The sequence below is a fragment of the Oenanthe melanoleuca genome, chromosome 1A, assembly GCF_029582105.1.
Source record: "Oenanthe melanoleuca isolate GR-GAL-2019-014 chromosome 1A, OMel1.0, whole genome shotgun sequence".
NCBI classification, from domain to species: domain Eukaryota; kingdom Metazoa; phylum Chordata; class Aves; order Passeriformes; family Muscicapidae; genus Oenanthe; species Oenanthe melanoleuca.
In genome coordinates, this window is record NC_079334.1 from 69,033,242 (window position 1) to 69,056,590 (window position 23,349).

The 23,349-nt window shown below is 60.9% G+C and overlaps 2 protein-coding genes across 7 annotated transcripts; one reads left to right on the forward strand and one right to left on the reverse strand.

Annotated features, from left to right (window-relative positions):
* Window positions 1-4,510: 4,510 nt before the first annotated feature.
* On the reverse strand, window positions 4,511-7,289 carry LOC130263765 (uncharacterized). Of its 5 annotated transcripts, none has more exons than XM_056511574.1 (6): window positions 7,191-7,289; window positions 6,990-7,127; window positions 6,201-6,302; window positions 5,578-5,703; window positions 5,349-5,506; window positions 5,122-5,272 (listed from the first exon to the last, which is right to left on the reverse strand). In XM_056511574.1, the coding sequence occupies exons 1-6, from the start codon at window positions 7,287-7,289 to the stop codon at window positions 5,239-5,241; spliced, it is 657 nt and encodes a 218-aa protein (XP_056367549.1). In that variant the 3' UTR covers window positions 5,122-5,238. The 5 variants fall into 5 exon arrangements, with proteins under 5 accessions (XP_056367522.1, XP_056367549.1, XP_056367530.1 ...); XM_056511555.1 differs by having other exon boundaries at window positions 6,990-7,148; XM_056511564.1 differs by having other exon boundaries at window positions 7,170-7,289.
* Window positions 7,290-7,306: 17 nt separating this feature from the next.
* Window positions 7,307-22,870, forward strand: CHKB (choline kinase beta). Of its 2 annotated transcripts, XM_056511516.1 has the most exons (11): window positions 7,307-7,578; window positions 8,769-8,877; window positions 10,600-10,713; window positions 10,784-10,917; window positions 16,052-16,156; window positions 16,799-16,857; window positions 17,714-17,798; window positions 19,827-19,935; window positions 20,381-20,487; window positions 21,298-21,379; window positions 22,389-22,870. In XM_056511516.1, the coding sequence occupies exons 1-11, from the start codon at window positions 7,427-7,429 to the stop codon at window positions 22,443-22,445; spliced, it is 1,113 nt and encodes a 370-aa protein (XP_056367491.1). In that variant the 5' UTR covers window positions 7,307-7,426; the 3' UTR covers window positions 22,446-22,870. The 2 variants fall into 2 exon arrangements, with proteins under 2 accessions (XP_056367491.1, XP_056367500.1); XM_056511525.1 differs by lacking the exon at window positions 20,381-20,487.
* The last annotated feature ends 479 nt before the right edge of the window (window positions 22,871-23,349 follow it).

Here is a 23,349-nt window from a genome sequence, read left to right on the forward strand (position 1 = left end):
GATAATGGGATGGGATAATGGATGGGATGGGATGGGATAATGGGATGGGATGGGATGGGATGGGATGGGATGGGATGGGATGGGATGGGATGGGATGGGATGGGATGGGATGGGATGGGATGGGATGGGATTGAAATGGATCCATGGGATGGGATAGGATTGGGTGGGATCCATGGGATCCGTGGGATGGGATGAAACGGGGCGGGAATGGATGGGGTGGGATGGGATCCATGGGATGGAATCCGTGGGGTGGGAAGGGGGGTGGTCCTGGGGGTGTCTAGGGAAGGAGGGGTCTGGGGGTGTGGGATGGGACTGGGGGAGTTACGGGAATGGGGAGTGGTCCTGGAGGGGAGGGGGCTCGGGAAATCTCCAGAGGGGAGAGAGGGAAGGGAAGGGAAGGGAAGGGAAGGGAAGGGAAGGGAAGGGAAGGGAAGGGAAGGGAAGGGAAGGGAAGGGAAGGGAAGGGAAGGGAAGGGAAGGGAAGGGAAGGGAAGGGAAGGGAAGGGAAGGGAAGGGAAGGGAAGGGAAGGGAAGGGAAGGGAAGGGAAGGGAAGGGAAGGGAAGGGAAGGGAAGGGAAGGGAAGGGAAGGGAAGGGAAGGGAAGGGAAGGGAAGGGAAGGGAAGGGAAGGGAAGGGAAGGGAAGGGAAGGGAAGGGAAGGGAAGGGAGCTGTCCGCGGTGCTGAAGGCGGGAGAAGGGGACGGGGATGTATGGGGGGGGACAGGGGGGTGTATGGGGGGACGGGGGGTCCATAGGGGGCCCAGGGGGTCTGTAGGACATGCCGGAGCTCTATAGGGGTGCTGAGGGATCCATAAGGGGCTCAGGGGGTCTATGGGGTCAGTAAGAGGGGACAGGAGCCGTGTGGGGACAGAGCACAGGGGAGCAGGGGATCCATAGGGGATCTATAGGGGATCTGTAGGGGATCTGTAGGGGATCCGTAGGGGATCCGTAGGGGATCTGTAGGGGGTCTGTAGGGGGTCTATAGGGGATCTGAGGCTCTGTAAGGGATCGGGGGGGGTCTGCAGGGGTCTATGGGGGATCTGGGCCCTATGGGAGGCTCTGTAGGGGATCAGGGGCTCTATAGGGAATCTGCGACTCTATAGGGGATCGGGGAGCTCTATAGGGGATCAGGGGCTCTATAGGGAGATCAGGGCCCTCTGGGGGACTCTATAGGGGATCGAGGGGGTATAGAGGAGGTCGGGGGTTCTATAGGGGATCTGCGGCTCTATAGGGGATCGGAAGACTCTACAGGGGACCAGAGAACACTATAGAGGATCGGGGCCTCTATAGAGGTCATGACTCTATAGGGGCTCGGGGGGCTCTATAGGGGCTCTGGTCTCTCTAGCGGATCATGGCACTTATGGGGGGCACTATAGGGGCTCAGGGTCTCTATAGGGTCTCTATAGGGGTTCAGGGTCTCTATGGGGGCTCTACAGGGGATCAGGGCTCTATAGGGGCTCAGGGCTCTATAGGGTCTCGAAGCTCTATAGGGGCTCAAGGCTCTATAGGGGCTCAGGGTCTCTATAGGGGCCCTATAGGTCTCCATAGGTCTCCATAGGTCTCCACAGGTCACTATAGGGGCTCGGGGTCCCTATAGGGGTCCCTATAGGGGTCTCTATAGGGTCTCCATAGGTCCCTATAGGGTCTCCATAGGTCTCTATATGGTCTCCATAGGTCTCCATAGGTTTCTATAGGGTCTCCATAGGTCCCTATAGGGTCTCCATAGGTCCCCATAGGGTCTCCATAGGTCCCTATAGGGTCTCCATAGGCCTCCATAGGTCTCCATAGGTCTCTATAGGTCCCTATAGGGTCTCTATAGGTCTCTATAGGTCCCTATAGGGTCTCCATAGGGTCTCCATAGGTCCCTATAGGATCTCCATAGGGTCTCCATAGGTCTCTATAGGTCTCTATAGGGTCTCCATAGGTCTCTATAGGTCTCCATAGGGTCTCCATATGTCCCCACAGGTCCCCGCGGCCCCGAGCCGCAGCCCGGTGACCGGAGCTGTCCCTGGTGCTGACCGGGGACGGGACAGCGACAGCCGCTGGTGGCCGCGGGGACGGGGAGGCGACACCAGAGACAGCCCCAGCCTGGGGGGCGGGCGTGGGACCCCCACGTGCCACCCGCGGGGTGTGGGGTCCCTCAGTGTCCCCCCCGTGTGTCCCCAAACCCCTCAGTGTCCCCAAATCCCTCAGTGTCCCCAAATATCCCTCAGTGTCCCCCCCGTGTGTCCCCAAACCCCTCATTGTCCCCCTGTGTGTCCCCAAACCCCTCAGTGCCACCCCCGTGTCCCCAAACCCCTCATTGTCCCCTGTGTGTCCCCAAATCCCTCAGTGTCCCCCCCGTGTCCCCAAATCCCTCAGTGCCACCCCCGTGGCCTGTTCCTGTCTGTGCTCCTTCCCGAAATTCCCAGTTTCCATCCCAACATTCCCAATCTTATCTTCACCCCAACATTCCCAGTCCCATCCCAAACCAAACATTCCCATTCCCATTCATCCATCCCAACATTCCCAGTTTCCATCCCAACATTCCCATTCCCCTCTTCATTCCTTTGGAGTTTTGGGGTTTCAGGAGCTCCCCCCGGGCTGTCTGACCCCCCATGGAAAAATGATCCCAAAAATCCTGTCCCAGAGCCATTCCCAAATCCCTCCAGGGTTTTCCAGCCATTCCCAAATTCCAGAGTTTTCCAGCCCAATTCCTAAATCCCTTTGGAGTTTTCCAGCCCTTTCCCAATTCCCCCAGGAGTTTTCCAGTCCCTTCCCCAATCCCAGAATTTTCCAGCCATTCCCAAATCCCTCTGGATTTTTCCAGCCATTCCCCAATCCCAGAGTTTTCCAGTTCCTTCCCAAATCCCAGAGTTTTCCAGCCATTCCCAAATCCCAGAGTTTTCCAGTTACTTCCCAAATCTCAGAGTTTTCCAACCATTCCCCAATCCCAGAGTTTTCCAGCCCAATTCCTAAATCCCTTTGGAGTTTTCCAGCCCTTCCCAAATCCCACCAGAGTTTTCCAGCCCCATTCCCAAATCTCTCCAGAATTTTTCCAACCTTTCCCAAACATCTCTGGAGTTTCCCAGCTCTTCCCAAACCCCAGTTCCAGCCATTCCCCAATCCCAGAGTTTTCCAGCCATTCCCCAATCCCAGAGTTTTCCAGCCATTCCCAAATCCCTCTGGATTTTTCCAGTCCATTCCCCAATCCCAGTTTTCCAGCCATTCCCCAATCCCAGAGTTTTCCAGCCTTTCCCAAACCCCAGAGTTTTCCAGCCCCATTCCCAAATCCCAGAATTTTCCAGCCATTCCCATATCCCAGGGTTTCCCAGTTTTTCCCAAATCCCAGATTTTTCCAGTCCCTTCCCCAATCCCAGAGTTTTCCAGCCATTCGCAAATCCCTCTGGATTTTTCCAGTCCATTCCCAAATCCCAGATTTTTCCAGTTCCTTCCCAAATCCCAGAGTTTTCCAGTCCCTTCCCCAATCCCAGAGTTTTCCAGTTCCTTCCCAAATCCCAGAGTTTTCCAGCCATTCCCAAACCCCAGAGTTTTCCAGCCATTACCCAATCCCAGTTTTCCAGCCATTCCCAAATCCCTCTGAATTTTTCCAGTCCATTCCCAAATCCCAGATTTTTCCAGTCCCTTCCCCAATCCCAGAGTTTTCCAGTCCATTCCCCAATCCCAGATTTTTCCAGCCATTCCCCAATCCCCGCAGAATTCCCCATCCCTTTCCCAGCTCCATTCCCATCCCTGGCCCCATTCCAGCCCCTTCCAGGACTCTCCAAAATTCCAGGTGGAAAATTCGGGAAATCCCCTGGAAAGGTTTGGGATTCCCAGGGCAGATGTGACACTTGGGGACACACGGGTGGATCCCGGGGGATTTTCCAGCCTGGATTCCCCATCCCGGGCAGGCTGGGGGTGGCACAGCAGCTGGCACAGATGCCACCACCCCCGTGTCACCCCCCTGTCACCCCCCTGTCACCCATCTGTCACCTCTGGCACATCCCAGGCTCCGGATGGTGCCCGACATAATCCGGGCTCAGGGCTGGGCATCGCTGCCACCCCCCCGGGGATGTCCCCATTGTCACCAGGGGCACGGGGGGTGACACGGGGGGTGACACGGGGGGTGACACGGGGAGGGTGACACGGGGGGTGGCCCTGGTGGCCCGAGGCCATCGGAAGGGACAGAGCTGGACACGGGCACGGGGGGGTGACACGAAGAGGGGGTGACACGGGGTGGGTGACACGGGGGGGGTGACACGGGGGGTGGCCCTGGGTGGCCCAAGGCCATCGGAACGGACAGAGCTGGACACGGGCACGGGGGGGTGACACGGGGGGGTGACACGGGGGGTGACACGGGGGGTGACACGGGGGGGTGACACGAGGAGGGGGTGACACGGGGGGGTGACACGGGGGGTGACACGGGGGGTGACACGGGGAGGGTGACACGGGGGGTGACACGGGGGGGGTGACACGGGGGATGGCCCTGGTGGCCCGAGGCCATCGGAACGGACAGAGCTGGACACGGGCACGGGGGGCTCAGAGTTTATTGGTGACCAAAGGGGGCCCTGGGGGCAGTTATGGGGTTTCTGGGGTGTCTGTGGGGTGGGCACAGAGGGTTTATGGGGTGGGACAAGGCACACGATGTCCACAGGGGCACAGAGTGTTTATAGGGTGGGCACAGGGTGTTTGTGGGGTGGGTACAGGGTGTTTATGGGGTGGTACATGATTCAGGGTGTTTATAGGGTGGGCACAGGGTGTTTATGGGGCAGAACACTACACAAAGTGTTTATGGGGTGGGCACAGGGTGTTTATGGGGTGGAACAAGATTCAGGGTGTTTATGGGGTGGGCACAGGGTGTCCATGGGGCAGAATAAGACACAAGGCATTTATAGGGTGGGCACAGTGTGTTTATGGGGTGGGCACAAAGTGTTTATGGGGTGGGCACAGGGCACAAAGTGTCCCTGGAGGGGTTTAAGGTGTCAGTAGGGGGTACAGTGTGTTTATGGGGGCACAGGGTGTTTATGGGGCGGGCACAGGGTGTTTATGGGGTGGTACAAGATTCAGGGTGTTTATGGGGTGGGCACAGGGTGTTTATAGGGTGGGCACAGGGTGTCCATGGGGCAGAATAAGACACAAGGCATTTATAGGGTGGGCACAGAGTGTTTATGGGGTGGGACATGATTCAGGGTGTTTATGGGGTGGACACATCCCATCCCTGACACAACCCCCCTCAGCCCCGCTGTCCCCGCCCATCTCAGGGGTGGCACGGGGCGCTGTCCCCGCTGTCCCTGTGCCCATCTCAGGGGTGGCACCGGGCGCTGTCCCCGCTGTCCCCGCTGTCCCCGCCCATCTCAGGGGTGGCACGGGGCGCTGTCCCCGCTGTCCCCGCGCTGTCCCCGCGCCAGCAGCAGATCCAGGTAGGCCCCGCAGATCAGATCTCCCTCCGGGATCCCCAGTTCCCGCAGCAGCCGCCGCGCCACGCGCTGCCCGTCCTGCTCGCTCTGCTCCGGCCGCAGCACCACCTGCGGTCACCCGGGGGTCACCCGGGGGTGCCACCCCCCCCCCGGGACTGTCCCCAGCCCTGTCCCCTCACCTCCAGCTCCAGGAAGTCCCCAAGGCCCTGCACCCGGTCCAGGTGCAGCCGCGTCTGGCCCAGCAGCAGCAGGAGCCGCTCCTTGCGCACCGTGCCCAGGACACCGAGGGACCGGGACAGCACCGCCTGGGGACAGGGGACACACAGGGGACAGGGGTGACACAGGGACCGGGACAGCACCGCCTGGGGACAGGGGACACACAGGGGACAGGGGTGACACAGGGACCGGGACAGCACCGCCTGGGGACAGGGGACAATGGGGACAGGAGTGACACAGGGACCGGGACAGCACGGCCTGGGGACAGGGGACAATGGGGACACAGGGACCGGGACAGCACCGCCTGGGGACAGGGGACAATGGGGACACAGGGACCGGGACAGCACCGCCTGGGGACAGGGGACACACAGGGGACAGGGGTGACACAGGGACCGGGACAGCACGGCCTGGGGACAGGGGGGACAATGGGGACAGGGGTGACACAGGGACCGGGACAGCACTGCCTGGGGACAGGGGTGACAGGGTGGCACAGGGATGTGACAGGGCGGCACAGGGATGTGACAGGGGTGACAGGGTGGCACAGGGATGTGACAGGAGGTGACAGGGACACCCCCAGCCCCCTCACCTGCAGCCCCTCGGGGTCGGCCGTGGGGGTGATGCTGAAACTCGAGAGTTTGGGGCCGGTGCTGTCGGGGCGCTCGTAGAAAATCAGCTCCCCCCGACCGTCCTGGGCCAGGTGGGGACAGGTGAGCACAGGTGAGGGCAGGGACAGGTGTATAGAGGTGAGAACAGGGACACAGGGACAGGTGAGCACAGGTGAGCACAGGGACAGGTGAGGGCAGGGACAGGGACAGGTAGGGACAGGTGAGCACAGGTGAGGGCAGGGACACAGGGACAGGTGAGGGCAGGCACAGGTGAGGGCAGGGACAGGTGAGGACAGGTGAGGGCAGGCACAGGTGAGGGCAGGCACAGGTAGGGACAGGGATAGGTGAGGACAGGTGAGGGCAGGGACACAGGGACAGGTGAGGACAGGGACAGGTAGGGACTGGGACAGGTGAGGGCAGGCACAGGTGAGGGCAGGGACAGGTAGGGACAGGGACAGGTGAGGACAGGTGAGGGCAGGGACACAGGGACAGGTGAGGACAGGGACAGGTAGGGACTGGGACAGGTGAGGGCAGGCACAGGTGAGGGCAGGCACAGGTAGGGACAGGGACAGGTGAGGACAGGTGAGGGCAGGGACACAGGTACAGGTGAGGACAGGGACAGGTGAGCACTGGGACAGGTGTACAGAGGTGAGAACAGGGACACAGGGACAGGTGAGCACATGGACAGGTGAGGACAAGGACACAAGGACAGGCAGGGACAAGTACGCACAGGGCCAGGTCCAAGCCCAGCCCCTGCAGCCACCCCTCACCTGCGTCCTGCGCAGCTTGAGCCGCCCCCGCGGCACCCGGAAGAACGTGTCGGTCTGGAGCAGCACCTGGCCCGCCCCGGGGCACACCTGGGGCAGCTCCTGTCCCTCACCGGGGCCCTGCCCCGCCCCGGGGCACACCTGCCCCGCCCCGGGGCACACCTGTCCCTCACCGGGGCACACCTGTCCCTCACCGGGGCACACCTGTCCCAGCAGCCTGAGGGCCGCCCCGAGCGCTTCCTCCCGCGCCCTCAGCCGCGCCTTCACCTCCACGTTCCGCCGCATCCCGCCGAGTGCGCTCATTGGCTGCGGCGCACGCGCCGCCTCCCCGATCCGCCTCGCTATTGGTTGGTTAAGCCGTCAATCAGCGAGCCGAGCTGTTATTGGTTAGAAGCCGCGCGGGTGCCGCCCCGGCCGAGCGGGACGGGGCGGGGGCGACCATGGCGGCGGCGGCGGGGGGCCGGGGCGGCGGCGGTGAGGACGGCGATGTCCCCGCCGCCACCCGCCTGCAGGCCTACGCCTGGTGCCGGGAGTTCCTGGCCGGCTCCTGGAAGATCATCAGCCCGGAGGAGTTCGGCATCTGGCCGGTCAGGTAGGAAGCGGAACCGGCGAGAGGCGCGCCCCCCCCCCCGCGCTCTCCGCGGTGGTTTCGTCCCGGGGCTCGGCCCCGTCCGTGTCACCCACCCAGTGGCCCCGCTTGCCCCCGAGCGGTGGCCCCGTCCCCAGTGTCCCCAGTTGCCCCCGAACCAGGGTCCCGGTCCCTCTCTCAGTGTCCCTCCCAGTGTCCCTCCCAGTTGCCCCCGGAACAGTGTCCCTGTCCCCTCCCAGTGTCCCCAGTGGCCCCCCGGAGTGGTGTCCCTGTCCCCTCCCTGTCCCCCTCCCAGTGTCCCCAGTTGCCCCCCTGACCAGTGTCCCTGTCCCCTTCCCAGTAGCCCCGGTTGCCCCTTGGACCAGTGGCCCCGTCCCCAGTGTCACCAGTTGCCCCCGAACCAGTGTTCCTGTCCCCCTCCAGTGTCCCCAGTTGCCCCCTAGACCAGTGTCCCTGTCCCCCTCCAGTGTCCCTGTCCCTTTCCCAGCTGCCTTCCCTGACCCTTGTCCCTCTCCCAGTGTCTCCAGTTGCCCCACCCAGACCAGTGTCCCTGTCCCCGTGTCCCTGTCCCCGTGTCCCTGTCCCCGTGTCCCCAGCTGCTCCCAGTGTCCCCTCCCAGTTGCCCCTTGGACCAGCGTCCCTGTCCCTCAATTTCCACCTGTTGTCCCCTCTGGACCAGTGTCCCTGTCCCCCTCCCAGTGTCCCCAGTCGCCCCTCGGACCAGTAGCCCAATGCCCCTCCCAGTGTCCCCAGTGTCCCCAGTGTCCCCAGTGTCCCCAGTGTCCCCTGCCAGGCGCCCCAGCACATCCCGAGCGGGGGTGTCGCTGTCCCCTCGTGTCCCCCGGTGCCCCCTGACCCCCAAAATCCCTCAGTGGGGGGCTCGGGAACCTCCCAAGCGCGTGGCTCCGTGTCCCCTCTTGTCCCCTTTGTGTCCCCCCGATGTCCCCTGAACCCCAAATCCCGCAGCGGGGGGCTCAGTAACCTGCTGTACAAGTGCGTGACTCGTGTCCCCCCGTGTCCCACGCGTGTCCGCAGCGGGGGGCTCAGTAACCTGCTGTACAAGTGCGTGATTCGTGTCCCCCCGTGTCCCCTCCTGTCCCACGCGTGTCCCCAGCGGGGGGCTCAGTAACCTGCTGTACAAGTGCGTGACTCCTGTCCCCCCGTGTCCCCTCCTGTCCCACGCGTGTCCCCAGCGGGGGGCTCAGTAACCTGCTGTACAAGTGCGCGCTGCCCGAGCACATCCCGAGCGAGGGGGACGAGCCCCGGCAGGTTCTGCTGCGCGTCTACGGGGCCATCCTGCAGGTGAGGGACAGCGACACCCCACGGGAACCCCAAACCCCACGGGAACCCCACGGGAGCCCCACGGGAACCCCACGGGAACCCCAAACACCGCGGGAGCCCCACGGGAACCCCAAACACCACGGGAACCCCACGGGAACCCCACGGGAACCCCAAACACCGCGGGAGCCCCACGGGAACCCCCGAGATCCTAAACCCCACGGGAGCCCCAAATCCCAAGGGAACCCCCCAAGACCTTGAACCCCAAACACTATGGGAACCCCACAGGAACCCCAAACCCCATGGGAGCTCCATGGGAACCCCACGGGAACCCCCGAGATCCCAAACCCCACGGGAGCTCCATGGAAACCCCAAACACCACGGGAACCCCACAGGAACCCTAAGGGAACCCCACAGGAACCCCAAACACCACGGGAACCCCACAGGAACCCTAAGGGAACCCCACAGGAACCCCAAACACCACAGGGACCCCACAGGAACCCCAAACCCCATGGGAGCTCCATGGAAACCCCAAACACCACGGGAACCCCACAGGAGCCCCAATCCCATGGGAACCCCCTGAGACCTCAGACTCCATGGGAGCCCCAAATCCCAAGGGAACCCCCCAAGACCTTGAACCCCAAACACCACGGGAACCCCACAGGAACCCCAAACCCCATGGGAGCTCCATGGGAACCCCATGGGGACCCCAAGGGAACCCCATGGGAACCCCAAACACCACGGGAACCCTACAGGAACCCCATGGGAATCCCAAGGGAATCCCAAGGGAACCCCAAATACCACGGGAACCCCACAGAAACCCCAACCCCACGGGAACCCCTGAGATCCCAAATCCCAAGGGAACCCCCCGAGACCCCGAACCCCAAACACCGTTTTGGCACCCCCGTTTTTTTTGGCACCCCCATTTTTTTTTTGGCACCCCGTTTTTTTTGGCACCCCGTTTTTTTTGGCACCCCTGTTTTTTTTCACCCCCATTTTTTTGGCGCCCCCATTTTTTTATGGCGTCCCAATTTTTCGTGCCTCCATTTTTTGGCTTCCCCGTTTTTTGGCACCCCCAATTTTTTTGGCGCCCCCATTTTTTTTCACCCCCATTTTCTTGCACCCCCATCTTTTGGCACCCCCATCTTTTGGCACCCCCATTTTTTCACACCCTCATTTTTTGGCACCCCCATTTTTTTTCACCCCCATTTTTTCTCACCCCCATTTTTTTTACACCCCCATTTTTCCGCACCCCCATCTTTTGGCACCCCCATTTTCCCGCACCCCCATTTTTTCTCACCCCCATTTTTTCTCACCCCCATTTTTTAGCATCCCCCATTTTTTTTACACCCCCATTTTCCCGCACCCCCATTTTCCCGCACCCCCATTTTTTCTCACCCCCACTTTTCCGCACCCCATTTTTCGGCACCCCCATTTTTTCGCACCCCCATTTTTTATTGCCCCCGGTTTTTTTAATCCCTGTTTTTTTTCACCCCCGTTTCTTTTCACCCCCATTTTTTCTCACCCCCATTTTTTTTACACCCCCATTTTTTCTCACCCCCATTTTTCCGCACCCCCATTTTTTCTCACCCCCATTTTTTATTGCCCCCGTTTCTTTTCACACCCGTTTCTTTTAACCCCGTTTTTTCGCACCCCCATTTTTTCTCACCCCCATTTTCCCGCACCCCCATTTTCCCGCACCCCCATTTTTCGGGGCTCCCCCTGACCCCCCCCAAATCCCCGCAGGGCGTGGACTCGCTGGTGCTGGAGAGCGTCATGTTCGCCATCCTGGCCGAGCGGGCGCTGGGGCCGCGGCTCTTCGGCGTGTTCCCGCAGGGCCGCCTGGAGCAGTACATCCCGGTAGGATCGGGGGGTCCCCCGGCCCCCTCCCCGCCCCCCCCGACACCCCAAAACTCACGGCGCCCCCCAGAGCCGGCGGCTGCGCACCGAGGAGCTGCGGGAGCCGCGCGTCTCGGCCGAGATCGCCGCCAAGATGTCGCGGTTCCACGGGATGGTGATGCCCTTCAACAAGGAGCCCAAGTGGCTCTTCGGGACCATGGAGGGGTGAGGGGGACCCCGAATCCTAATGGGGGCAGGGAGGGGGACTCCGAATCCTAATGGGAGTAAGGGAGCGGGTGCCCCAAATCCTAATGGGAGCGAGGAATGGGGTGGGAGAACTCAAATCCTAATGGGAGTGGGGAATGGGTGCCCCAAATCCTAATGGGACCATGGAGGGGTGAGGGGGACCCCGAATCCTAATGGGAGTAAGGGATGGGGTGGGAGAACTCAAATCCTAATGGGAGTAAGGGAATGGGTGCCCCAAATCCTAATGGGAACAGGGAATGGGGTGGGAGAGCCCCAGATCCCAGTGGGGACGGGTAATGGGGTGGGAGAGCTCCAGATCCTAATGGGAGCAAGGGATGGGGACCCCAAATCCTAATGGGAATGGGGAATGGGTGCCCCAAATCCTAATGGGACCATGGAGGGGTGAGGGGGACCCCGAATCCTAATGGGGGCGGGGAGGGGGACCCCAAATCCTAATGGGAGTAAGGGATGGGGTGGGAGAACTCAAATCCTAATGGGAGTGGGGAATGGGTGCCCCAAATCCTAATGGGACCATGGAGGGGTGAGGGCACCCCAAATCCTAATGGGAGTAAGGGATGGGGATCCCAAATCCTAATGGGAGCGAGGAATGGGGTGAGAGAGCCCCAAATCCTAATGGGAATGGGGAATGGGTGTCCCGAATCCTAATGGGACCATGGAGGGGTGAGGGGGACCCCAAATCCTAATGGGAGTAAGGGATGGGGTGGGAGAACTCAAATCCTAATGGGAGTAGGGAATGGGTGCCCCAAATCCTAATGGGACCATGGAGGGGTGAGGGCACCCCAAATCCTAATGGGAATGGGTGCCCCGAATCCTAATGGGACCATGGAGGGGTGAGGGGTACCCCGAATCCTAATGGGAGTAAGGGATGGGGACCCCAAATCCTTATGGGGGCAGAGAATGGGGTGGGAGAGCTCAAATCCTAATGGGACCATGGAGGGGTGAGGGCACCCCGAATTCTAATGGGGGCGGGGAGGGGGACCCCAAATCCTAATGGGAGCGAGGAATGGGGTGAGAGAGCCCCAAATCCTAACGGGAATGGGGAATGGGTGTCCCGAATCCTAATGGGACCATGGAGGGGTGAGGGGGACCCCGAATCCTAATGGGAGTAAGGGATGGGGTGGGAGAACTCAAATCCTAATGGGAGTGGGGAATGGGTGCCCCAAATCCTAATGGGACCATGGAGGGGTGAGGGGGACCCCGAATCCTAATGGGAGTAAGGGATGGGGTGGGAGAACTCAAATCCTAATGGGAGTAAGGGAATGGGTGCCCCAAATCCTAATGGGAACAGGGAATGGGGTGGGAGAGCCCCAGATCCCAGTGGGGACGGGTAATGGGGTGGGAGAGCTCCAGATCCTAATGGGAGCAAGGGATGGGGACCCCAAATCCTAATGGGAATGGGGAATGGGTGCCCCAAATCCTAATGGGACCATGGAGGGGTGAGGGGGACCCCGAATCCTAATGGGGGCGGGGAGGGGGACCCCAAATCCTAATGGGAGTAAGGGATGGGGTGGGAGAACTCAAATCCTAATGGGAGTGGGGAATGGGTGCCCCAAATCCTAATGGGACCATGGAGGGGTGAGGGCACCCCAAATCCTAATGGGAGTAAGGGATGGGGATCCCAAATCCTAATGGGAGCGAGGAATGGGGTGAGAGAGCCCCAAATCCTAATGGGAATGGGGAATGGGTGTCCCGAATCCTAATGGGACCATGGAGGGGTGAGGGGGACCCCAAATCCTAATGGGAGTAAGGGATGGGGTGGGAGAACTCAAATCCTAATGGGAGTAGGGAATGGGTGCCCCAAATCCTAATGGGACCATGGAGGGGTGAGGGGGACCCCGAATCCTAATGGGAGTAAGGGATGGGGTGGGAGAACTCAAATCCTAATGGGAGTAGGGAATGGGTGCCCCAAATCCTAATGGGACCATGGAGGGGTGAGGGCACCCCAAATCCTAATGGGAATGGGTGCCCCGAATCCTAATGGGACCATGGAGGGGTGAGGGGTACCCCGAATCCTAATGGGAGTAAGGGATGGGGACCCCAAATCCTTATGGGGGCAGAGAATGGGGTGGGAGAGCTCAAATCCTAATGGGACCATGGAGGGGTGAGGGCACCCCGAATTCTAATGGGGGCGGGGAGGGGGACCCCAAATCCTAATGGGAGCGAGGAATGGGGTGAGAGAGCCCCAAATCCTAACGGGAATGGGGAATGGGTGTCCCGAATCCTAATGGGACCATGGAGGGGTGAGGGGGACCCCGAATCCTAATGGGAGTAAGGGATGGGGTGGGAGAACTCAAATCCTAATGGGAGTAGGGAATGGGTGCCCCAAATCCTAATGGGACCATGGAGGGGTGAGGGGGACCCCGAATCCTAATGGGGGCGGGGAGGGGGACCCCGAATCCTAATGGGAGTAAGGGAGCGGGTGCCCCAAATCCTAATGGGAACAGGGAATGGGGTGGGAGAGCCCCAGATCCCAGTGGGGACGGGTAATGGGGTGGGAGAGCTCCAGATCCTAATGGGAGCAAGGGATGGGGACCCCAAATCCTAATGGGAATGGGGAATGGGTGCCTCAAATCCTAATGGGGGCGGAGAGGGGGCACCCCAAATTCTAATGGAAATGGGGAATGGATGCCCAAATCCTAATGGGACCATGGAGGGGTGAGGGGTACCCCGAATTCTAATGGGGGCGGGGAGGGGGACCCCAAATCCTAATGGGACCATGGAGGGGTGAGGGGGACCCCGAATCCTAATGGGAGTAAGGGAGCGGGTGCCCCGAATCCTAATGGGAATGGGGAATGGGTGTCTCAAATCCTAATGGGGACAGGGAATGGGGTGGGAGAGCTCCAAATCTTAATGGGACCATGGAGGGGTGAGGGGCACCCCAAATCCTAATGGGAGTAAGGGATGGGGACCCCAAATCCTAGTGGGGGCGAGGAATGGGATGGGAAAGCTCCAAATCCTAATGGGACCATGGAATGGTGAGCAGCACTCTGAATCCTAATGGGAATGGGGAATGGGTGTCTCAAATCCTAATGGGGGCAGGGAATGGGGTGGGAGAGCTCCAAATCCTAATGGGGTCAAGGGATGGGGACCCCAAATCCTAATGGGAGTGGGGAATGGGGAGGGAAGACCCCAAATTCCATTGGGACCATGGAGTGGTGAGGGGCACCCCGAATCCTAATGGGAGTAAGGGATGGGGACCCCAAATCCTTATGGGGGCAGGGAATGGGGTGGGAGAGCTCCAATCCTAATGGGACCATGGAGGGGTGAGGGGCGCCCCAAATCCTAATGGGAGTAAGGGAGTTGGACCCCAAATCCTAATGGGACCATGGAGGGGTGAGGGCACCCCGAATCCTGATGGGGGTGAGGAAGGGCGCCCCGAATCCTAATGGGAGTAAGGGATGGGGATCCCAAATCCTAATGGGAGTGGGGAATGGGGAGTGGGAGCCCCAAATCCCTGTGGGACCATGGAGGGGTGAGGGTGCCCCGAATCCTAATGGGAATGGGGAATGGGGTGGGAGAGCTCCAATCCTAATGGGAGTGGGGAATGGGAAGTGGGGACCCCAAATCCCAGTGAGAATGGGGAATGGGTGCCTCAAATCCTAATGGGGGCAGGGAGTGGGGAGTGGAGACCCCAAATCCTAATGGGGGCAGAGAGTGGGGTGGGAGAACTCAAATCCCACTGGGAACAGGGAATAGGGTGGGAGACCCCAAATCCCACTGGGATCAGGGAATGGGGACCCCAAATCCCACTGGAATCAGGGAATGGGGACCCCAAATCCCACTGGGATCAGGGAACGGAGACCCCAAATCCCACTGGAATCAGGGGATGGGGACCCCAAATCCCATTGGGATCAGGGAATGGAGACCCCAAATCCCACTGGGATCAGGGAACGGAGACCCCAAATCCCACTGGGATCAGGGAATGGGGACCCCAAATCCCACTAGGATCAGGGAATGGGGACCCCAAATCCCATTGGGATCAGGGGATGGAGACCCCAAATCCCACTGGGATCAGGGAACGGAGACCCCAAATCCCACTGGGATCAGGGGATGGGGACCCCAAATCCCATTGGGATCAGGGGATGGGGACCCCAAATCCCACCAGGCCCAGAACCCCGGGACTCTCCTGGCCGCCCCCAGCGGGTCCCGCGGCACTGAGGGGTCACAGGCTGACCTTGGGGTGACCCTGGGGGCTTTGGGGGCTGTCCCCAAACTGTCCCCACGCTGTCCCCATGTCCCCATGTACCTGGAGCAGATCCCCGAGCTGTCCCCAGATGTCCCCATGTCCCCTCTCTGTCCCCATGTCCCCTCTCTGTCCCCATGTCCCCATGCTGTCCCCTCTCTGTCCCTGCTGTCCCAGGTACCTGCAGCAGATCTCCTCACTGTCCCCATGTCCCCACATGTCCCCAGATGTCCCCAGATGTCCCCACATGTCCCCACATGTCCCCATGTCCCCTCTCTGTCCCCTCCCTGTCCCCTGTCCCAGGTACCTGCAGCAGATCTCTGAGCTGTCCCTGTGTCCCCATGTCCCCATGTCCCCAGATGTCCCCTCTCTGTCCCATGTCCCCAGGTACCTGCAGCAGATCTCCTCACTGTCCCCATGTCCCCAGATGTCCCCATGTCCCCTCTCTGTCCCCTCTCTGTCCCATGTACCTGGAGCAGATCCCCGAGCTGTCCCCATGTCCCCATGTCCCCACATGTCCCCATGTCCCCACATGTCCCCATGTCCCCATGTCCCCTCTCTGTCCCATGTCCCCAGGTACCTGCAGCAGATCTCCGAGCTGTCCCCATGTCCCCATGTCCCCTCTCTGTCCCCTCTCTGTCCCAGGTACCTGCAGCAGATCTCCGAGCTGTCCCCATGTCCCCATGTCCCCTCTCTGTCCCCTCTCTGTCCCAGGTACCTGCAGCAGATCTCCGAGCTGTCCCCGTGTCCCCATGTCCCCTCTCTGTCCCCACATGTCCCCAGATGTCCCCATGTCCCCTCTCTGTCCCAGGTACCTGCAGCAGATCCCCGAGCTGTCCCCATGTCCCCACAGTGTCCCCATGTCCCCAGATGTCCCCACATGTCCCCTCCCTGTCCCCATGTCCCCAGGTACCTGCAGCAGATCTCCGAGCTGACGTTCCCGGATCAGGCACAGCTGGAGCAGCTGGAGCAGCTCCGGGGTTACAACCTGGAGCAGGAGATGAGGAGCCTCAGGTGGTGCCACCTGTCCTGTCCCTGTCCCTGTCACCTGTCTGTCACCTGTCCCCTGTCACTGTCACCTGTCCCATGTCCCCTGTCACTGTCACCTGTCACTGTCCCTGTCACCTGTCCCTGTCACCTGTCACTGTCCCTGTCACCTGTCTGTCACCTGTCTGTCACCTGTCCCTTCTGTGTCCCCCTGTCCCCTCCGTGTCCCCCTGTCCCCTCCGTGTCCCTCTGTCCCCTCTGTGTCCCTCTGTCCCTCTGTCCCTGTCCCTTCTGTGTCCCCCTGTCCCCTCCGTGTCCCTCTGTCCCCTCCCCTGTCCCTCTGTCCCCTCTGTGTCCCCCTGACCCCTCCGTGTCCCCCTGTCCCCTCTGTGTCCCCCTGTCCCTTCCATGTCCCTCTGTCCCCTCTGTGTCCCTCTGTCCCCTCCGTGTCCCCTCCGTGTCCCCTCTGTCCCCTCTGTGTCCCTCTGTCCCCTCCGTGTCCCTCTGTCCCCTCCGTGTCCCCCTGTCCCTTCCATGTCCCTCTGTCCCCTCCGTGTCCCTCTGTCCCCTCCGTGTCCCTCTGTCCCTTCCATGTCCCCCTGTCCCCTCTGTGTCCCTCTGTCCCCTCCGTGTCCCCTCCGTGTCCCCCTGACCCCTCCGTGTCCCCAGGGAGCTGCTCGAGGCCACCCCATCCCCGGTGGTTTTCTGTCACAACGACGTGCAGGAGGGTGAGTGTCACCCGGGGGGGGTGGCCCTGTCCCCTGAGCGCCCCCACACCCCCCAAAATCCCCAAAAACCCCCCAAATCCCCCCAAAACCCACCAAACCCCTCAAAATCCCTCCAAAATCCCCCAAAATTCTCCAAAATCCCCCCAAATCCCCCCAAATTCCCCAAAATTCTCCCCAAACCCACAACCAGCCCCCCCAAAATCCCCCCAAATCCCCCAAAATTCCTCCCAAACCCACAAACCGCCCCCGAAACCCCACAAATCCCCCAAAATCCCCAAAATCCCCCCAAAATCCCCCAAATCCCCCAAAATCCACCCAAAATCCATCCCAAAATCCCCCAAAATCCCCCAAAATTCCCCAAAATCCCATCCCAAAATCCCCCAAAATCCCCCCAAATTCCCCAAAATTCCCCCCAAACTCACAACCAGCCCCCGAAACCCCACAAATCCCCCCAAAATCCCCCAAATCCCCCAAAATCCACCCAAAATCCACCGAAAATCCCCCAAAATCCCCCAAAATTCCCCAAAATCCCCCCAAAATCCCCCCAAATTCCCCAAAATTCCCCCCAAACTCACAACCAGCCCCCCCAAAATCCCCCAAAATTCCTCCCAAACCCACAAACCGCCCCCGAAACCCCACAAATCCCCCCAAAATCCCCCAAATCCCCCAAAATCCACCCAAATCCCCCAAATTTCCCCAAATCCCCCCTAAAATCCCCCCAAAATCCCCCAAAAATCCCCCCAAAATCCGCCCAAAACCCCCCCAGATCCCCCCTAAACCCCCCAGGACCCCCCAGGACCCCCCAAAATCCCCCCAAATCCTCCCAAAACCCCAAAAAACCCCCCAAACCCCCCAGGGAACATCCTGCTGCTGGCGGGGCGCGAGGGCTGCTCGGACCAGCTCATGCTCATCGACTTCGAGTACAGCAGCTACAACTACAGGTGGGGTTTGGGGGGTCCTGGGGGGTCTCTGAGGGATTTGGGGTGGTCCTGGGAGGGTTTGGGGGGGTCCTGGGAGGGTTGGGGGGGGTCCTGGGGGGTCTCTGAGGGGGGTTTGGGGGATTTGGGGGGGTCCTGGGGTGGTCCTGGGGAGGTTTGGAGGGTCCCTGGGGGTGTTTGAGGAGGTTTTGGGGGGGTTTGGGGGGTCCTGGGGGGTCTCTGAGGGGCGTTTGAGGGGTCCCAGGGGGAGTTTGGGGGATTTGGGGGGGTCCTGGGGAGGTTTGGAGGGTCCCTGGGGGAGTTTGGGGGGTCCTGGGGGCCTCTGAGGGATTTTGGGGGGTCCTGGGGGGTCTCTGAGGGGGATTTGGGGGGGTCTGGGGTGGTCCTGGGGAGGTTTGGAGGGTCCCTGAGGGAGTTTGAGGAGGTTTTGGGGGGTCCCTGAGGGGTTTTGGGGGGTCCCTGAGGGGTTTTGGGGGGTCTCTGGGGGGGTTTGGGGGGGTCCCTGGGGTGTCCCAGGGGATTTTGGGGGGTCTCTGGGCGGTTTTGGGGGTCCCTGCTGCCCCTCACACTCCACGATCCCGCTGGGTCTTTGGGGCTCCCCCCACAAGTCCCTGATCCTGGGGGGTCCGGGGGGTCCCTGAGGGGTTTTGGGGGGTCCTGGGGGGTCTCTGAGGGGGGTTTGGGGGGTCCCAGGGGGAGTTTGGGGAATTTGGGGGGGTCCTGGGGAGGTTTGGAGGGTCCTTGGGGGAGTTTGAGGAGGTTTTGGGGGGTCCCAGGGGGGTGTTTGGGTCGGTCCTGGAGAGGTTTGGGGGGTCCCTGAGAGGTTTTGGGGGGGTCCCTGGGGGTTTTGGAGGGTCTGGGGGGGTCCTGGAGGGGTTTGAGGGGGTCCTGGGGGGATTTGGGGGGTCCCAGGGGGAGTTTGGGGGGTTTGGGAGGGTCTGAGGGGGTCCTGGAGGGGTTTGAGGGGGTCCTGGGGGGGGTTGGGGGGCCCAGGGGGAGTTTGGGGCATCCCTAGGGGGGTTTTGGGGGGCTCCTGGGGGGTCTCTGGGGGTTTGGGGGTCCTGGGGGGACCCTGAGGGATTTTTGGGGTCCCTGGGGGAGTTTGGGGGTCCCTGGGGGAGTTTGGGGGGTCCCTGCTGCCCCTCACACTCCACAATCCCGCTGGGATTTGGGGTCCCCCTGTCTCCTCTCCCGGAGAGATTTGGGGTTCTCCCTGTCCTCTCTCCAGTGTTTGGGGTCCCTCTCCCTGTGGGATTTGGGGTCCCTGCTGTTTTGGGGTCCCTGCTGACGCCCCCTCCCCATTTCCGGGGCTTTGACCTGGGGCAGTCACTCCTGCGAGTGGGTTTGGGGTCTGTCCCTGCAGTTTTGGGGTTTCTCTCTCCGCTGGTTTTGGGGTCCCTCCCGCTGGTTTTAGGGTCTGTCCCCGCTGGTTTTGGGGTCTGATCTCGCTGTTTTTGGGGTCTTTGCTGACGCCCCCTCCCCATTTTAGGGGCTTTGACCTGGGCAATCACTTTTGCGAGTGGGTTTGGGGTCTGTCCCCGCTGGTTTTGGGGTTTCTCTCTCCCGCAGTTTTTGGGGTCTCTCCCTGTGGGATTTGGGGTCCCTCCCGCTGTTTTTAGGGTCTGTCCCCGCTGGTTTTGGGGTCCCTGCTGACGCCCCCTCCCCATTTCAGAGGTTTTGACCTGGGCAATCACTTCTGCGAGTGGGTTTGGGGTCTCTGCTGGTTTTGGGTTTTCTCTGCCGCAGTTTTTGGGGTCCCTCCCGCTGGTTTCTGGGGTCTGTCCCCGGTGTTTTTGGGATCTGATCTCGCAGTTTTGGGGTCCCTGCTAACACCGCCTCCTGTTTTAGGGGCTTTGACCTGGGCAATCACTTTTGCGAGTGGGTTTGGGCTCTGTCCCCGCTGGTTTTGGGGTTTCTCTCTCCCGCAGTTTTTGGGGTCTCTCCCTGTGGGATTTGGGGTCCCTCCCGCTGTTTTTAGGGTCTGTCCCCGCTGGTTTTGGGGTCCCTGCTGACGCCCCCTCCCCATTTCAGAGGTTTTGACCTGGGCAATCACTTCTGCGAGTGGGTTTACAGCTACAGCCACGACTCGTGGCCGTTCTTCCGGGCGCGGCCCGAGCACTACCCGAGCCGCCAGCAGCAGGTGCGGCCGGGGGGCGCGGGGGGGTCCCGGGGGGGGTCCGGGGGGGGTCCCGGGGGGCGCGGGGGGTGGTCCCGGGGGGGGTCCGGGGGGGGTCCCGGGGGGCGCGGGGGGTGGTCCCGGGGGGCGCGGGGGGGTCCCGGGGGTCCCGGGGGGTCCCGGGGGGGGTCCCGAGGGGGTTCGGGGGTGTCCCAGGGGGGATCCCGGATGGCGCGGGGGGTCCCGAGGGGTCCCAGAGGGGTCCCGGGTGTCCCGGGGGTGTCCCGGGGGGCTCCCAGGGGGTCCTGGGGAGGTCCCGGGGGGTCCCGGGGGGCGCGGGGGGTCCCGGGGGGTCCCGGGGGTGTCCTGGGGGGGTCCCGGGTGGCGCGGGGGGTCCCGGGGGATCCCGAGGGGGTTCGAGGGGGTCCCGGGGGGTCCCGGCCCCCTCCCACCCCCGCCCTCCCCGCAGCTCCATTTCATCCGGCACTACCTGGCGCAGCAGCGCGGGCGGCGGCGGGAGGAGGAGGAGGAGGAGGAGGAGGAGGAGGAGGAGGAGATGCTGCGGGAGATCGACCGGTCTGAGGGGCTGGGGGGGTTTGGGGGGCACCCTGGGGGGTTTGGGGGGCTGGGGGTGTGAGGGGGGTTGGGGGCTTTGGGGGATTTGAGGTGTTTGGGGGATCTGGGGGGTTTGGGTGGGTTGGGGGGTTTGAGGGCATTTGGGGGGTTTGGGGGATCTGGGGGGTTTGGGTGGGTTGGGGGGCTTCGGGGGTTTGGGGGGTTTGGGGGGGTTTTGGGGGGTCTGAGGGGTTTGAAGGGTTTGGGGAGTCTGGGGGGTCTGGGGGTTTTGGGTGGGTTTGGGGGTTTGGGGGATTTGAGGTGTTTGGGGGATCTGGGGGGTTTGGGGTGTCGGAGGGGGTCTGAGGGGTTTGGGGGGTCTGGGGGGATTGGGGGTTTGGGGGGGAGATTTGGGGGGTTTGGGGGGTTTGGGGGATCTGGGGGGTTTCGGGGTTTGGGGGGGCTAGGGGGAGTCTGGGGGGGGGGTGGGGTTTAGGGGGTTTGGGGGGTCTGGGGGGCACCCTGGGGGGTCTCTGTGCTGTTTATGGGAGGGGTGGGGTCCCCTTTGGGGTCCTCTGGGACAATCCTGGGGTCTTTTTGGGGTCTCTGTTCCTCTGTTTGGGGTCCCTGTGCCATTTTTTGGGGTCTCTGTGTCACTTTTGGGGTTTCTGTCTCTTTTAGGGTCTCTGTGCCATTTTGGGGTCTTTCTGCCACTTTTGGGGCTCCCTGTGCCCACCAGACCCCCCCTGCCCCCCCCCCCCTCTCCCGTGGCTATTTTTGGGGTGCTCAGGGGGGGATTTTTGGGGTCTCACCCCCCTTTTTCCCCCCCAGCTTTGCTCTGGCCTCACACTTTTTTTGGGGTCTCTGGTCCATGGTGCAGGCCAAGATCTCCACCATCCACTTCGGTTACCTGGTGAGTCCTGGGGTCCCCTTTTTGGGGGTCTGGGGGCTCCACACCCCCTGACCCCCTTTTTAACCCCTTTTTAACCCCTTTTTAACCCCTTTTTCACCTGTTTTCCCCTTTATTTCCCCTGCTTTTCTCCCATTTTTCCCCCCTTTTTTCCCCTTTTTCCCCCATTTCTATCCCAATTTTCTCCCTTTTTCTTCCCCCATTTATTTTTCCCCCCATTTATTTCCCCCCATTTATTTTTCTCCCCCCATTTTCCCCCATTTATTTTTCCCCCATTTATTTTTTCCCCTATTTTTCCCCCATTTATTTCCCCCCATTTTCCCATTTATTTCCCCCATTTATTTTCCCCCATTTTTCCCCCCATTTATTTTCCCCATTTATTTTCCCCCATTTCCCCCATTTATTTTTTCCCCATTTATTTTTCCCCCCATTTATTTTTCCCCCCATTTATTTTTCTCCCCATTTATTCCCCCCATTTATTTTTCTCCCCCCATTTCCCCCCATTTTCCCCCCATTTATTTTCCCCCATTTATTTTCCCCCATTTATTTTTCACCCATTTATTTCCCCCCATTTTTCCCATTTTTTCCCCCATTTCCCCCCATTTTTCACCCCATTTTCCCCCATTTCCCCCCATTTATTTTTTCCCCATTTCCTCCCCTTTTTCCCATTTTTCCCATTTTTCCCCCATTTATTTTCCCCATTTATTTCCCTCCATTTATTTTTCCCCATTTATTTTTCCCCCTTTTCCCCCCATTTTCTCCCATTTTTCCCCCATTTCCCCCCCACCTTTTCCCCCCATTTTCCCCCCATTTATTCCCATTTTTCCCCCATTTTTCCCCCATTTTTTCCCCATTTCCCCCTTTTTTTCCCCATTTTTCCCCATTTTTCCTCCATTTCCCCCCATTTTTCCCCATTTTTCCCCCATTTTCCCCCCATTTTTCCCCATTTTTTCCCATTTATTCCCATTTTTCCCCATTTTTCCCCATTTTTCGCCATTTTCCCCATCCCCAGGACTACGCCCAGAGCCGTTTCCAGGCTTACTTCCAGCACAAGGCTCGCTGCTCCTGAGGGGTCCCCCAAAATTCCCGACCCCCCCCCCGGCACTTTGGGGGGGCTGTTGGGACGGTTGGGGGGGTTGATAACGGTTTTGGGGGGGGCACCACAACGGTTTTGGGGGGGCCGCGCCCCCCCCGCACCCCAGGACTCGGCAGCAGAGGTGGGACCCCCCCGGGAAGGGATGGGTGGGATTTTGGGGTGGGGGGTCCCCAAATCCGCACCCCTGGCCAGTAACGGGGTTTTTTGGGGGGTTTTTTGGGGGTTTTTGGGGTGTCGCAGAGGGGGTGGGGGGTGCTGTTTGTACCTCATTGCCCCTCCCCCCCCCCCGCAGCTCTGGGGCCGGGGGGGCTCGCGGGGCCCCCCCAAATTTCGACGGCAGAATGTAAAACTCAGACCAATAAAGCCGCGCTGGGGCCGGCGCTTCAGTTCTGCTTCCCCGCCCGAAATCCCGCCCCAAATCCAGCCCCAAAATCCCCGCCCCAAAATCCCAGCCCCAAAATCCCGCCCCAAAATCCCATCCCCAAATCCCGCCCCAAAATCCCAGCCCCAAAATCCCAGCCCCTAAATCCCCAGCCCCAAATCCCAGCCCCAAATCCAGCCCCAAATCCCAGCCCCAAATCCCAGCCCCAAAATTCCTGCCCCAAAATTCCCGCCCCAAAATCCTGCCCCCAAATCCCTGCCCCAAATCCCACCCCAAATCCTGCACCAAAATCCCGCCCCTTCAAATTCCCCCCCTTCAAATTCCCCCTCCCCAAAATCTTGCCCTAAAATCCCGCCCTAAATCCCACCCCAAAATTCCGCCCCTTCAAATTCCTCCCTCCCCAAAATCCCACCCCAAAATCCCAGCCCTAAATCCCGCCCCTTCGAATTCCCATCTCCCCAAAATCCCACCCCAAAATCCCCGCCCCAAAATCCT

Bases quoted from the DNA above. Each gene is read 5' to 3' on its own strand.
- LOC130263765 (XM_056511539.1), bottom strand. From the start codon at position 7,289: ATGAGCGCACTCGGCGGGATGCGGCGGAACGTGGAGGTGAAGGCGCGG. The intron at 5,704-6,200 runs GTGAGGGGGCTG...CCCTGTCCCCAG, and splicing joins CCGACCCCGAGGGGCTGCAG to GCGGTGCTGTCCCGGTCCCT. The intron at 5,273-5,348 runs GTGCCACCCCTG...AGATGGGCACAG, and splicing joins GACAGCGGGGACAGCGCCCC to GGACAGCGGGGACAGCGCCC.
- CHKB (XM_056511516.1), top strand. From the start codon at position 7,427: ATGGCGGCGGCGGCGGGGGGCCGGGGCGGCGGCGGTGAGGACGGCGAT. The intron at 10,714-10,783 runs GTAGGATCGGGG...GGCGCCCCCCAG, and splicing joins GCCTGGAGCAGTACATCCCG to AGCCGGCGGCTGCGCACCGA. The intron at 21,380-22,388 runs GTGAGTCCTGGG...CCCCATCCCCAG, and splicing joins CCATCCACTTCGGTTACCTG to GACTACGCCCAGAGCCGTTT.